This window comes from Globicephala melas, chromosome 10 (genome assembly GCF_963455315.2).
Source record: "Globicephala melas chromosome 10, mGloMel1.2, whole genome shotgun sequence".
Taxonomy (NCBI): Eukaryota; Metazoa; Chordata; class Mammalia; order Artiodactyla; family Delphinidae; genus Globicephala; species Globicephala melas.
In genome coordinates, this window is record NC_083323.1 from 90,433,908 (window position 1) to 90,449,320 (window position 15,413).

Consider the following 15,413-nt stretch of genomic DNA (forward strand, 5'->3'; position numbering starts at 1 on the left):
TGCTGTCTTGGCAGTGCGTTGACCTTAAAGTTGGACTTGATGATGCTGGTTCTCATCTCATTAAGAGGAAAATGGGGTTAGAAAAAACAAAAGCAGGATGGAGAGGGGAAAGAGAGTCAGAGGAAGGACCCAGGAAGTAGAAGAATGAACATCAGGGAGAGGAGGAGAATGGTAAGGAGAAGAGAAAGAAAACTGGGAAGGAGCAGAGATCTATCAGTGGGACAAAGGTTTAGAGGGAGAGGAGGTGAGGAAAGGAGGGGCGAGGTAAGGGCTTACTGTGGTAAGGGGCGAGGGTAAGGGGTAAGGGGCAAGGGGCAAGGAGAGCCAAGGAGCACGGTGGTGGCAGTGGGGGGGCATTTGGAGTGAAAGAGAAAAGGTAAAGAGAAAGTAAATGGAAAGATGGGAGGGGTCCCTCAAAAACGGCTTGTAGAAGCTTATCCACTGCTTGATACCCAGATCCACTGCCATTTCTCCATCGTAGGTCTACTTCACAGACAAAGTTTACCATTCTCTACTTTTATCAATAACAATACGCTAGAAACTGGAAAAAAAAAAAAAGGTTTGTAGAGAAGGAGGGAGGATGAGAAGGAAAATGAGAAGAGGGAAGGCGGAAGCTGGTTTGACTCGAGGTTTTGGCTTGTGGGCAGGTTCCACCATGTCTACGCTCCACTCAAACTTTGGTCCACATCCTGCTTCTTCTCTCTGCTTGGGTCTTGGGCTCCCTTTTGGTCCCAAGACCGTGTCCTCTAACTGCTCTAGTCTATGCCTCTGTACTTCACTTAACAACCCACTAATAATTTTGGGCAAGAAAGTCTTTCCGTTTCTGTCAAATCATTCCTTTGGGCTGACAGCACCTCTCCTCTGCTTTGGCTGGTCTCGTCTCTCCTGCATCACTTGATATATGCCAATAGAATCCGTACTGATTTGAAATAGATTTAGGAAAAAATTATTCTGTCACCTATATGTGCCAAAATATTATATGTCACTCAAAGCTGAAGAGAAATCTTTTGCATCAATTTTTCTCTTGTGTTATGTATTCCATTAGCACAGATACCATAGATTTGGCTGGGACCCCTAACTGCCTCCTTAATGAATTCACCAATATTCTATCCCAGGCAAGTATCAAGAATGAACTCTATTTATAGGAATGATCCACTCTTTATATGAAGAGTTTTTAACTAAAGGCCTGGAGGTGATACTCTAATTAGGCTTTTGAAATCAACTGACTGTTCATTTTCACCCATCAGAATTATAACTCTTATGACGTAACAGTTCAGTAGATAAGTGAAACCACAGGTTAGCTAAAGTAATTATCCTTTTCTGTTTATTATAAAGATTTCCTGAGACAGCATTTATCCAAGTATTTGTTACAACATCAAACAGAGTAACAGCCTTTCCCTGCAATAAGCACGAAATTTGAAGATACAAAATGTCAAAGGTTTTTGTACTACTTCGATGTAGCTAAACATTAGATTCCTTATAGATTTAGAATAGTAGACTTCCTTCTGTAAGACTTATAATTCCTAACAACCCATTCCTTTTCAGATTTCACGTGGTGAGAATTTTCCTTATTCCTGACATGGTTTCTCTTGGTACACTTTCTTGGTGGTCACTGCCATCCATATGTGTAAACACACCTACGCATAATAGCTTAGCTATTTTAATATGCATTTGCCTCTTTCTTAAGCATCCCTTCTATTTAAAGACAGCAAACTTTTCAGTTTGGAAAGTGAAGATCATTATAAAGAATATTTTTAAATGAAATAGTAAGAAAAACTTACTTAGTCAGTTTCCTCTTTTTTAAACCATTTTTACTCCTGTGAATTAAGAAAAGAGAGGCAAATTTATCTGGACAAAAGAACTGATTAACAAAATGATTAAACTTGAAGAACTTTAAATAATTACATCAGGCACTGCCATTTTATTTAATTTTTATTAAACATACCTCATGTTTGTTTAATTACTTCCCCTTAAATGAGAAGATAATGATAAAAATTCCAGATTCATGTTTTAAAACTCTGTTAGATTTCTGGGCCATACCTACACTTTATGTTCTAGATTTGCCAAAAAGCTGAATTCTAGAAATATAATTTCTTGCTCCTGGTGATTAAGTTGCTGAAGTGCTTTGTAAATATATAAAGTATTTCCTGTCTAAATACTCCAGATTCTACAGGCAAAAGGAAAGAATCGGGGAATAAAGGTGAGAACTGGTGGAGGGAGGATGGACATAATGCTTTTTAAATTAAGGAATAAAATAACCTTTTCGGACATTTTCATCGGGAATGTGAATTTGTGCTATCAGTGTTGTCACGTGTCATGTATTCTATTACGGCGTTGTTCTTACTCAGTTTTGAACTAGTTTTTCAGCTATCTGAGGAACTATACCTATTACCTGCTTGTTCTGAATTCATTGCTAGTCTGCTAGCTCAGACACATGTAATACTAACGTATGTTTCAGTTTATTATATTTTTAGGGTTTTTATTAAAAGGGGAACTATTTTCTACCAACACGTAAGATAACTGACCTAAGTTAGCTAATGCTAAGATAGTATCTGCTGAAGGGCTTCATTATTGTGTTTAGATTGTCTTATATAAATGATATTGATACATGATTGAGTGTGACAATTTTTATAAGTAATTTTCAAAGGTCTTGAAATAGTGACGGAAGCACCCAGACTTTCAGAACATAAACAATCGATAGTAAATAGCCAGGTGTGATCTGAGTACTCTTATGTGCCAAAATATTTATTTATATTGAAAACTAGGAATGCTTGGGTAGCCGCATTTCTGGAAAGCCTTTAGCGGAACGAAGCACTACTTCCTTCGGGCTTTCATAGCACTTGGTTCATGAGTATTTCTTACGTGGTCTGACCATCAGCTGTATATGTGCTCCTTGCTAGACTGTCCTTTGTCCCCCAGAGCTGAGCACAGTTAATGGAACACTAGCAGGTGGCCAATAAATGCTTATTTAATTGAATTGAAACAACACATCTTTGTTATGTCATCCTCACAATTTTTTCTAATGATACAATTAAGGATTTGATATTAGACTTGGGCTCCTGAGGGATCCCACTGGGGAAATGGCACTTGTGGGTGGAGAGGAAGTAATGCAGCAAAGGAAATATCCATAAAGGCAAGTGGTGTACCCGGTTTTCCTTTTCTAGTTTCAGATAGTTTTTCTTTCTTCTCAATTCTGAGTGAAGACAGTACATTTTAATAGTTCTTGTCCTATTTTTTCTCCCTCATCCTCTCTTGGTTTTCCATACTTGGGATTTAGAGGTAATAGACATTCTAGTTTTACTTCACCTCTCCCTCATCCCCCCAAAAGACCACTGTCATGGTGTACCTCTTGAATAATTCTTTTACTCTGCTCTTGTGATGCTAATTTAGTTAACGTTAGGAATCCTACATTTACTTCGCATAGTAGGAGCCCATTACTTTAGTGCTTGATGAAAACATAATGTTAGCATAATAAGGAACAGTTCTGATAATGTCAGGAGGCTGCCAACATATTTTGTGATTCAGAGTGAAATTAAAAAAAGAAAAACACAAAACCTTTCCAAATGCAAACAGACTCTAAGGGAAACTGGGAAGAAAAAAATATATGTGGTAGGGTGACACTGAATACATTCAGTGCTGAAATATTAAGTCACTACTATTCCACAGCTGTGTGGAAACCTGATTCATGGAAGAGAGGCAGTATTTTTTTTTTTTTTTAGAGGCAGTATTTTTTTCTTTCAGTCTCATTCACTAATTGAATGAACCTTAAATATAATATGAAATTCTACCACATGTTTTGTATGACCTCTTGTTTTAAGTGTATGTCTTCATGATTTGTGTACAACTTTCATTGTTCTGATTAGATTTTGCTGAATTCCTGAAGATTCCAAAGGGTTCTTGTATCTTAAGGCTGTGGTACAAGACAGGACTGAATTATGAGACTCCACAGCAACACTGATAGAATTTTCCTGCATTTTCAATTGCTGTGCTGATCCTAAGACTCAAATCAAGGGATAATTCACTTTTAAACATGTAAATTCAGGTTTTGCTAGCAATTTTCACTTTAGCACTTTATGGAAAGAGCTCGTGTGTGTGCATGCCACAGTGACCATTTTGGGTGATGTTGAAGACATCATCTTATCATTGTGAAAGATTTTCTGAATAACTGATAACACCCATCCAACATACAGTATATATGCATACAGGATGATGTGCTTCTTTTATCTTTCCTCTTTCCCTTATACTAGATTAGGTTCAAAACCCTAATGACGTCAAGAAGTTAAGATGCATTCTTTATAAGCTCTTCATGGTTATGACCATCTTGGAAAGCCCGCCAGAATGAAATTCATTCCAAAGAGGAAAACGAGGCAATGGCAGAGACATGGGGTTCACAGTGGTTAAAAACAAACAGAAACTAAAACCAAAAACCGTAAAGTCAAAAACTTTAAATGACCACAAATTCCTAAGCATTACTTACTCTTTCATGAGCTAAACAAAAATCATCCCCGCATCTTAAAAAAGGTCTTCAGAGTTATGTCATTCTCTGAATTGAACATACAACAACAAGAGTAAAGCTGAGCCGTTTAAACTAAATATTGCATCATGCTTAAAATGCCAACTGCTGAGGATTTAGAACAGACAGATGGATGTGAATAGGGCATGAAGTGACCATGAGAGCAAAAAAAGAGAGTAACAACACTGAATCCAGATAGAGCTGGTCCAATTGAGATGGTTTTCTTTGAACAGGAAATACAATCTGAGATCAATAAAGTCAGAAATCCTGGCAGAATACAATCTGGGGACTAAGCCAATGGGGCACGTAGGCTCTACACCGGTTCTGCCACCACCTGGGAAAAGGTTTGAGCAACCTATGAGGGAGAGAGTCTCTGGATTTCCACACAACCATCAGAGGCATCAGGTGGATTTTAGACAATCAACAGGAACATATCTTTCCAAGAAGTTGACAGTTTAGAGACAAAGCCGGGCAGTGTTAAGAAAAGAGAGTGTGGCTCTGTTTCTTGGGGTGGTTGTTAACGGGTGGGTGAAATATGAAGACAAACACATCTAGAGGAGGATTTTAAAAGACTGTATAGAAATGAAAACAGGGGAGAATACCCACAACTTATTAGATGTAGAGAAAAGTAGCAAAGAGTAGGGAATTCGGGTGAATTTGTGAGCGTGCTGAGTTGGACTTGAAGGATCAGGGACCATGAATTTTACCTCTTTTATTTCTGGCAGAGCGCAAGTCTAGGGCTGAAAACAGTTTATGTTCGGTATCTTTTCATTGGTTAATATGTGTGTAGTTTACGAAAAGTGTAGAAAGCCTGGGGCTCTATGTTTTCCCTTCTCTTCTCCCCTGGAGAAAACCATTTTCAGCCTCAGGACCATTCTTCTAAAGACTACTGCAGGGCTTCTTTTCCCCCCTAACTTAGGTCTCATGTTATTTGATCAGTACTATAAATAGCAGACCTTGAAGGAGTTGCTAGAATTCCAAACTATATGTTCATCAGGGGGACCTATTAAGAAAGACATGCAAACAAGCATAGGCCTGCCTGATATAAGCTTAAAACAAACTATGGAAAATGAGAAAGAGAATTAAGTAGGGAAAGGAATAGAACATTACATGCGTCTTTCTTTTGTTTTAATTGAAATCTGTAGAGGGTACGCTAACAGTACTGGCTCCAAGTATTCTAATGATAGGTAGAATACTTGAGGATGATCAGTAGATGTTAAGTTCAAAGTAAATGTATATTTTGAAAGTCAAGATGGAATTGATGTGTATCATGTGATGTTAAGTACTTAAAATATTGGTTGACCATGGGGAAGTCCTATACTGGAGACTTGTTATTAAGAATCAACTTAGAATAATGGTGAAGGGGTCCTCGTCCTCATCATCCAGTACATTCTTCGGAATTTGTTGCTTATACATCAGTGTCTACCATATTTCAAAAGTTTTTCACCTAGCTCTCTTTTAAAGAAAATACAGATTGCGGTATTAACAATCTCCACTGTGAGAAAGTTCTTTTTTTATTCTTTTCCCACTGCAACTCAAATTCTAACTTTGCCCACTGTATTTATTCTGTCTCGGAGAAGCCAAAGAATGTTTGATCAATTGTCTTTTTGAATAGCTAACTCTCCGGATTGCTTTAAATCTTGAACTCCGCCCCCAACCCTCCATGAACTTTTTTTTTCCCCAGTCCATGAACTACTTTTATTGCTTTTATCTGAGTCCTTCTCAAATTGTCCAGGTTTCTGGATCTGTCTGTACATAATTTAGTACCTAAACATCATGGACTAACATTAAGGATAATGATTTTTTTTTCCCTCTGGGAAACTGCTACCTTTATACTTATGGCTCAGAAAAAGAAACAGCCCTTCTAGATAGTTTAGTCTCAGAACTGAAAATCATTATTATTGTATATTATAAAAACTGAAAAGGATACTCTTTGAGATTTGATTATTAAAATGATTTAAAAGTCAAGAAAATAAGAATTTATAGGAGGCTGCTTTTTAGAAAGGAAAGAATAGATTTCAGAGACACTTGGGTTTAGAACCTGAATTTTCTATATAGTCATATGATGTTAAGATAGTTAGTCTCCTTATACCTCTATTTCCACATCTGTAAAATGGTGCTGATAACAATCTCTGCAGAGGTGTGTGGACAATTAAATGAGAAGATTATACTAAGAGGCTTGCACACAGTCAGTTGTTTAATATTCGCTGAGTGAGCATTATTATAAAACCACGAAGGCCCCAAATACATAGTATTCTGGGTTTCTTTACCTGATTACATTTTTTCCTTCTTGGAAATAGGGAGCTAATCAATGGAAATGGTGAGAAAAATGAAAGGCATCATTTGTAAAGATGAGAGGCCATGGACTGACTCAATGAAGAAACAAATAACTTAGCAATAAATGGAAGAAAAGCTTGTCAAGAACATCACAAGAACATTCAGTTGGGAAAACATTATAGTTAGCATCTTGGTACCATTAGCTGCTTTAATCCATTTCAATACATAATTAATAATTTTACATGCTTCAAACACATAAAATCATTAAAAAGGATTTTCCCTTTGGTTTACTTCCTGAAAGCTAACTTTTAAAGACTTTGTAAACAGTAAAAAAAAAATCACTTACCAAGGATTAATATAAAATGCCAAAAGATAATCAGTCCAAAGACATGAGGGTAGCAGGGTTAAGAAAGCAAATATACTCCTACGCCTGCGAGCATTAATAGATAACAGATGTAAAGATGAAAAAGTGGCAAGAGTTAGTAATACAAACTGTGAACAGTAAATTACCTACTGGGATCAATTAAAATGACAAGCACGTTAATTACAATTAAATATTCCATTCTCTGAAATTTTAACGTGAGGACTTAAGTGCTTTAATATTGCCAAAATCAGTTTTATTCACATCTTATTGTAATCAGACATATTTCTTTCAACTTGGTTTGTGTCAATTAGCCTGCTATTCGGTGATTACGTTTCGCATTCAGTTAAATTCGGCTCTGAAATGCCTCATCCGTTATCTCGAGTCTTATTCTTGGGTATTACCCTTGCGATGCTTAAGCCTATTTTAAGAAATCTAACATTTGATAGCTAACAGCAGCTTGTGTATGGAATACAAATGGTTAGTTTGTGTATACTGATTTTGGTAAACAAGCTTTCAGGACACATTCTTATAAAACTGCACTGTTAGGTGCGACTTTCTATATTATTTTAAGTATAAATTAATACATCACTTCCAAAAAATAATCCTTAAAACAGAGGTATGGTATGACACCCACATATCATTCATTTAAAATAAGTAGCTCATCAGCTGTCTAGTTTCTAATCTTTTTTTTTTTTTTTTTTTTTTTGCTGTACGCGGGCCTCTCACTGTTGTGGCCTCTCCCGTTGCGGAGCACAGGCTCCGGACGCGCAGGCTCAGCGGCCATGGCTCACGGGCCCAGCCGCTCCGCGGCATGTGGGATCCTCCCGGACCGGGGCACGAACCTGTGTCCCCTGCATCAGCAGGCGAACTCTCAACCACTGTGCCCCCAGGGAAGCCCCTAGTTTCTAATCTTATACTCAGTTGAGTGGGAGCAAAATTACTTAGCTTCACATTAACACTAATGCAGACTTAATTTTAAATGCCTGGTTTGAATCAAATTTCAGATATTTAGACCAATTTTAAAATAGAACATCTATTAATGCAGATTTAAAAATAGGCTATGGTTGTACCTATAGTTATTCTGAGAATTAGGGGAAAAATGATGTCACCTTGTCACTTTAGTTATTACAAATATCCCCTGAGATATGTCTTCTCAGTTAACGAGAAAATGCCAGTGTTGGCAAAACTGTCTTTGCCCAGAGCTGCAAGAGAATTTTCTTAATTTTATAGAAATGTCCTGAAATGAATTCTCTTTTGCCTCAGTTCTCCCATAAATGTTCTCTCATAAATTCCCTAAATTGTGACCAGTTGTGTAGTTAGTCAATACGTAGGTCTCCTGAGTCACAGGTATAATGGGATCAGTTCCTAGATGGGCCCCTCGTCACTGCTCTATGACTGGGCCTTTCTTAAGGGTAGGCCAGGCAAGAAACAAACATCAGTGAGTCAGCCTCTTAATCTTGGAAAAGGTGTTAATTACATTTGAACAAACCTAGAAATGTTTTCTAACTTTTTACCAGCAAGAGTTTATGGGTTTCTCTTGACAGTTGAATTAATCAGATTTGAATAGCAAAATTTGAAGAGCAAAATTAATCAGATTTGAATAGCAAAAAAAATTTGAATAGCAAAATGGAATTTTGTTCTGGTTGAACTTTTCGACTAGTACAACATATTTTCTGGTTAAAGAGAATCCTATTTCACCTAGATTTTTCACCTAGAGTGGATCTCAACTAGTGTCCCACTTAGGGAAGTAGAATTTACAGTTTAAATAAGGCCATTCCTCCCTCATTAATTCCGCGGCTAAAATTTCCTGTCTCTACATATTTATTTCTGTCAGAGTAACCATTTGGGGGGAGTTAGGAAAACAGAAAAAAAAATCACTTACTGAGGATTAACATGAAATGTATATATTTAAATGTGCTTTGCATGGTTGCTTGTGAAAGAAACAAACTGGATCACGTAAGCAGTGCTGGCTTCATATTAAGTGGTTAGTTAATCAGCAATTTTGTTGGGTATTAATTGCTCTGTATATTAATTAATATATTAATATATATGTTAATTCCCATGGATCGCTGTTAGGTATAACATCAACAAATTCAATCTCTTGACAATGCTTTCTTACTTCGCAGAATATATCCTCCCTCCTTAATACTCAAGCATAAAGAAACATGAGGCTATGTTTCTCAGGGAACTTTCTTAGCTTTGATATTTACCTGCCTGTAAGTGTAAGACCTGAGAGCCCTGGGCTGTATACTTCTGCTTGATTTTTGAACAGAATGGGTAGCTCATATCCCCAGGCACTGAAATGTGAGTTTTAAATAGAGACGCTGCTCTGTCTCCCACTGCTTCCCTGGAGTCTCCCCTCCTGCCTTCAACCACACTTGTTCCACGAGGCTCCTGTATTATTAACCCTTCTTCAGCCCAGTTGTGGGCAACTTGTACAACTGCATCAGTCCTTTGTGTAATATAGTGAATACCCAGCAGACTACCTCATTTTCTCTCCTTCTTACATGAATTAAACGTATATATACTAATATGCTCTGTGAAGTAGATGTCACCTTGAAGTCTACTATCACCGAAATTATGAAAGAATAATCAGGCAAAACCTTCTATCGCCCAAAGATAGTACAATCAAATTGAGAGCACACATAGCATAGGTAAGCCATCTAGAGACTTGTTCTGAAACAATACTCACCAGTTGTATGGAAGCTTTCCATCCCGCTCTAAGGATGCAAAATTGACAAAAGTCCCTGCTCCACACTCCCTGTTGGAAAGGAACCACAAGATCAAGGTTAGTGCTTCACAGAGCACTCTTTACCTTGACATGAGAGCCTTTAATGGCTAATCATCACAGCATTAAATTTTAAAAAAGCTAATATAAGTTGCATGTATTCTTCTTTCCGATACAATGCAATATAGAAAAATAAAACAATTTTTCACAAGGGCGCACACACCCAAATCAAGTTATTTGAAGCCAGAAGGATTCAGTTCACAACACTTACCAAAGGGCGCTCATGATGCTAACATAAATCGTTCAACTATGTGGGGTAGAATATTTTTTACAAAGCCTTCAATAGTAAGGTATAGAAACTCTCCTAGATAGACTAAGGGTTTTCCATTTTTAGCAAATATTTTTTGTTTTTATAGCATTTTGATTTCCTCTCTGTAATGATAGTGGATCAAACTGGATTGTTTTCTTCCTTCAAAAATTTCCCCTCATGTTGTGATGCCCATACTATTCATCACTTGAGAGGAAAAGAGTGATACGTACTGAAATAGATTGGCTTTCACAGAGTCAGTAGAAAATACTGTTAGTTTTTTTTCCCAGAAGTGGAGGAAAAAGGTCAATACAATTCTCATGCTTTCTCCACCTTTTGTTTAATATCATGCATAAATAGCATAGCTCACTGGGGTGCATACCTCTCATTTTTTCCCTCTATATGAAATTGATGGACTTATTCAGAATTGAAGCAGAGATTTTGACATTGGCATAATGTGCTAATTACTTCAGTTATCTGCCTGTTCTAACTTGAGTGTTCTAAGGATAACTTTCTTCCTTGAAAAATACACTAACAGGGACTTCCCTGGTGGCGCAGTGGTTAAGAATCCACCTGCCAATGCAGGGGACACGGGTTAGATCTCTGGTCCGGGAAGATCCCACATGCCGCGGAGCAACTAAGCCCGTGCACCACAACTACTGAGCCTGAGCTCTAGAGCTTGCGAACCACGACTACTGAAGCCCGCGCGCCTAGAGCCCGTGCTCCGCAACAAGAGAAGCCACCACAATGAGAAGCCCGCACACCGCAACAAAGAGTAGCCCCTGCTCGCCGCAACTAGAGAAAGCCCGCGCGCAGCAACGAAGACCCAAAGCAGCCAAATATAAATAAATAAATAAATTTATTAAAACACAAAAAGACACTAACATTTCATTATTTTGTGCTGCATGTATTATAAACTAGATATCAATTAATTTTCCTGCGTCAGTTTCCTGTATATGGCATTTATTTTACTCTACCTCAAGGCTTTGTAATCTGGGGTCCGAGGATAGAATTTAGGGCTCTATGAACATATGTGGGAAAAAAAGTACATCTTTATTTTCACAACTTGTAACTGAAATTTAACAATTATTTCAATTATTAAAGTAGGCAACAAGCCCCGATAACATCATCAGCACTTGTGAGATTTGCTAATAGAAACGGAAGATATTTTTCTACAATAGACCTGCTGCAGATGTTGAAATATTGTTCATCGTCATCACTCTGATGAAATTATGAGATTGCTTAGATACTCTACTAAATATTGTTATCTAATGAGTTAATAAAGAAGCATATAACACATTTGTTTTCTGAATACTTTGATTACCATATTTTCATATAATTAATTTCTTTTTTAATCCTATGTGTTTTATGTTATGCACTGAGAAAGAAAGCATTATTCTTGGAAGAAATCTACAGGCTTCGTTAGACTGCCAGGGAGACTCATGCCCAAAAAATGTTAAGAATCTCTGCTCTAATGAGCAGCTGGCTGAGGTAGAAGCACTTCTCCTAAATATTTTGCTGTATGCGTCACAAGGATGTTCCTGCAATAATGCCATCACAAATACCACTACTTCCATTTCTACTCTGTTACCACTCCTTCCACTATTACTATTACGAGCTAACATGTATTGCATGCTTCCTATGACACTATGCTGTTACTGCAGTATTGCTCCTAACCGTCCACTAATGTGGGGTTGTTATCATTTTTATTTTATTTTTTTTTTTTGCGGCACGCGGGCCTCTCACTGCTGTGGCCGCTCCCGTTGCGGAGCACAGGCTCCGGACGCGCAGGCTCAGCGGCCATGGCTCACGGGCCCAGCCGCTCCGCGGCATGTGGGATCTTCCCGGACCGGGGCACGAACCCGTGTCCGCTGCATCGGCAGGCGGACTCTCAACCACTGCGCCACCAGGGAAGCCCTCATTTCTTTTTGATAAATGTTCTTTCCCTTGCTTCCAGGCTACCACAATCTTAGTCTTCCCTCCACTCCACTGGATGCCTTGTCAGTCTTTCTTTTTTTGCCATTATCTTTTAGTTTCTCTCTGAAAATGCTAATATTAGATGGTGCTGATGGTCTCTTCTCTAATATACGCTTAATTCCCAGGCTTCATCCAGTCTACAGCTTTAATACCATTTGTATGCTAAGAACTCCCAAATGTATATCTTCAATCCAGACTTCTTTCCTGAACATCAGACTTTTATGTTCATCTGCCTACTCCACACCTGCACTTGCAGTCACCTCCAACTTAACATTTCTAAAACTGGGGTCGTGATGTTCCCCCAACTCTGAAATCCTCACCTAGAACCCTATGTCAGTTGATGGCAACTCCATCCTTTTTGTTGGTAGGACCGAAAAGCTTGGCGTCATCCTTGACTCTTAATCATTTCCATTCCAAGCTCAATTTGCGAGCAAATCCTGTTAGTAAACTCCTCTATTTTCAAAATATATCCAGAAGAGGATCATTTCTTCTTACCTCCATTGCCACTACTCTGGATTGAACCAATATCACCTCTTGCCTGGATTAGCTGGCTCCCCCAGTTAATATACTCGCTTTTGCCTTTGCCTCAATACAGACTCTTTTCTACATGAAAGTCAAAATGAAAATGTTAAAATAGAAGTCATATCTTCTGCCCCAAATTTTGCAATGGCTGCCCTCTGCTCAGAATGAAAGTCAAAGTCCTGGTAATGGCTTATGAAGCCCTATAGGACCTTACATCATCTCCCGCTATCCTTCCCTTCATTTCCTCTGCTTTAGCTACGCGAACCTCTTCCTTGAACCTGCTAGTCGTGCTTCTGCCTCAGGGCCTTTGCTCTGGCTGTTCCCTCTACTGGGCACATGCCTCCTCCAGATAATACATGACTAACTTCCTCACGTCCTTCAAGTCTTTTCTTAAATGTCACCATTTCAGTGAGGCCTACCTGCCTTCCAGGGCTCCTCTCATCCCCTTCATGCCTGAATGCTAATCTCCTTACTCTATTGTTTTTTTCTTATCATCTGCTAATACACCACAGCATCTTCTTACTTTCATCTTTATTATTTCTTGTCTACCTCCTCAACGAGCATACAAGCTCTACGAAGGCAGAGATTTTTGTCTGTTTTTGATGCAGCCCATATCCCAAGCATGCAGGGGAGTCTGACACAGAGCAGGTATCCATTAATATTTGTTAAATTAATGAATGAAGTTTCAGCGAACTGCACATGGTTGTGTTGGTTGTCAATTAGGATTTGACCCCAAGGAGTGTAATTTCAGAGCTTTATATTCTAGCCTCAGCGCTGTACCACCGCCCTCCCTATCCTCCTAAGATTTGTTCAAACACTAGCACTCAAGAAGCTTGATTTTTATATTCAGAACTAATCCCTTTTCTCGACTTTCATGGTATCCCATTTTTACCTCCTTTCTGCTACAGGTCAGTTTATACCTTTAAATATATTTATTCATGTATTTCCAGCTAGGTGCTAACTTCCTAGTGGACAACTTGGATTTCTGATTTTTCTTTGATTGTGCTATCTAAGGCAGTGATTGACTCATTATCAGATGGATAAGTTTATTTATGAATAACTAAATGATAGAACTCTGAGAAAGGACAAGGATGTTAATTGACAATTCAGCAGGCTAGCATTGGGCAAATATAAATTTTATACAGATTTTCCAAACCCAGTAACACTCAACTAGGCAACAGTTTTGTTTTTTTTTTTAAGAGAATTGATGGATTGTTTTGATAATATAGAGGATCACAGAAAGTACTTGCAAATGTGCTCTGATAAGAAGCGCATCAGTGGTCAAAGAAAATAGGGAATCAACAAAATCATAAATCAAAAGACTTTCCTAACTGCAAGCAAAACGAAACTGCCTGCAGCCCTGGGTAGGAGCTAATAGTGGGACTTGAAGGGACCTAATCATAAACTCTAAAAATATTTTCTTCCTAAACAGCTTCAACAGAACTAATGAGGGAAGGGATTATTTTTCTTTCTTGTGGTCTCCATATATATTAACTCCTTTCATTAATTGTACTGAGTAGGCATAGATCTTTCTTTTACACCAAAATATATTTGGAAGTATCCAAATATAATGAATGAATCCCAATGTATGGGCTACTTAAAATGACAAGATTGATAGTAAGAGGTCTGACTTTGTGTAAACAAACAAACTTTTGCTTTACTATTTCAATGGTAATGTTCTCTAAAATAATATTGAAAAGTCTATTTAGAAAACACAAAACAGAAACTGAAAGCAAACTCACGGCTGTACAATTTAGGTCTGCAAAAGCCACACGTGTATGAGAAACAAAAATATTTTAAAGGCTGTGGGTGAAAGATGAGCAAAACACAACTTACCTTGCCATCTGCAGATGCTTTTTCCTAAGAATGATAAGGGTAATGAGCAGTAATCCAATCAACAGTGTGCTAAGGATGGCCAGCACGGAGATGACCACCACGTTGGGATTCATCTCTGTAACTAAAGAGAAAAGCCATACATGTTCATTGTAGCTTCCATGACATGGAAACTAACAGGACCATTCATTGTTTCTCATCTGACCTTAAGACTAACAAACTTATGATGATAACATCAACAGCAACAATGATGTTTCTCCAAGCCAGCAATGGCCTCTTCCCGGTCAACTCTTAACTAGTAAAGTAGATTGACAAATAGTGTTTGGGTGGCTGGAAGAATTGAGTCCATTTCAAAGGCCCATATTCAGGATGTTCTTATCAAAGGAAACTGTGAAATGTAAAGAATGCCTCTGCCATGGTTTGGGTTCACTTGAAAAAAATATCTAGAAGTCATTATCATGTATTATCACTGTTGAACATTTTCCAAAGCTTAGAGAGGGGGAGGCTCTTATCTTATGCCCATGACTTTAAAGTCAGAAAGCACAGCTGTATATTTCCCTCACAACTAATAATGTATATGAAAAAGGCATTAGCAAGCTGCCATCTGCTGCAGCACTTAACACATCGCTAGCACTAGGCATTCTGATGATCTGTAACCATATGTTTCGAGGTGTTTCCATCTGCACAGCTCAAGAGATTAAACTTATTAATAAGTTGCAGGGTCCTTAAGAACAGGGGTTGCTCTCATATACTAGGTCTTCTATGATCCATCTTCAATGGTACTTACACATTGCCTACTTCACACAGCATCTGGAAGACCAAGATGTTAAAGGTGGGAATGTATATCAAATATTTTTATAAAACTCTTAAAAGTGGACCAGAGGAAAAGAGG

At 38.1% G+C, this 15,413-nt stretch overlaps 1 protein-coding gene across 3 annotated transcripts in view; it reads right to left on the reverse strand.

Moving 5' to 3' along the window:
• The window catches only part of PTPRO (protein tyrosine phosphatase receptor type O), a 231,335-nt gene that overhangs the window by 32,214 nt on the left and 183,708 nt on the right, over positions 1–15,413 (reverse strand). For all 3 annotated transcript variants that reach the window (XM_060306114.1, XM_060306115.1, XM_030841319.2), the window contains 4 exons: positions 14,525–14,645; positions 9,847–9,915; positions 7,137–7,220; positions 1,782–1,817 (listed from right to left, as the gene is read on the reverse strand). In XM_060306114.1, the coding sequence (XP_060162097.1) occupies positions 1,782–1,817; positions 7,137–7,220; positions 9,847–9,915; positions 14,525–14,645 (310 nt within the window). The remainder of the gene's footprint in view (positions 1–1,781; positions 1,818–7,136; positions 7,221–9,846; positions 9,916–14,524; positions 14,646–15,413) is intronic.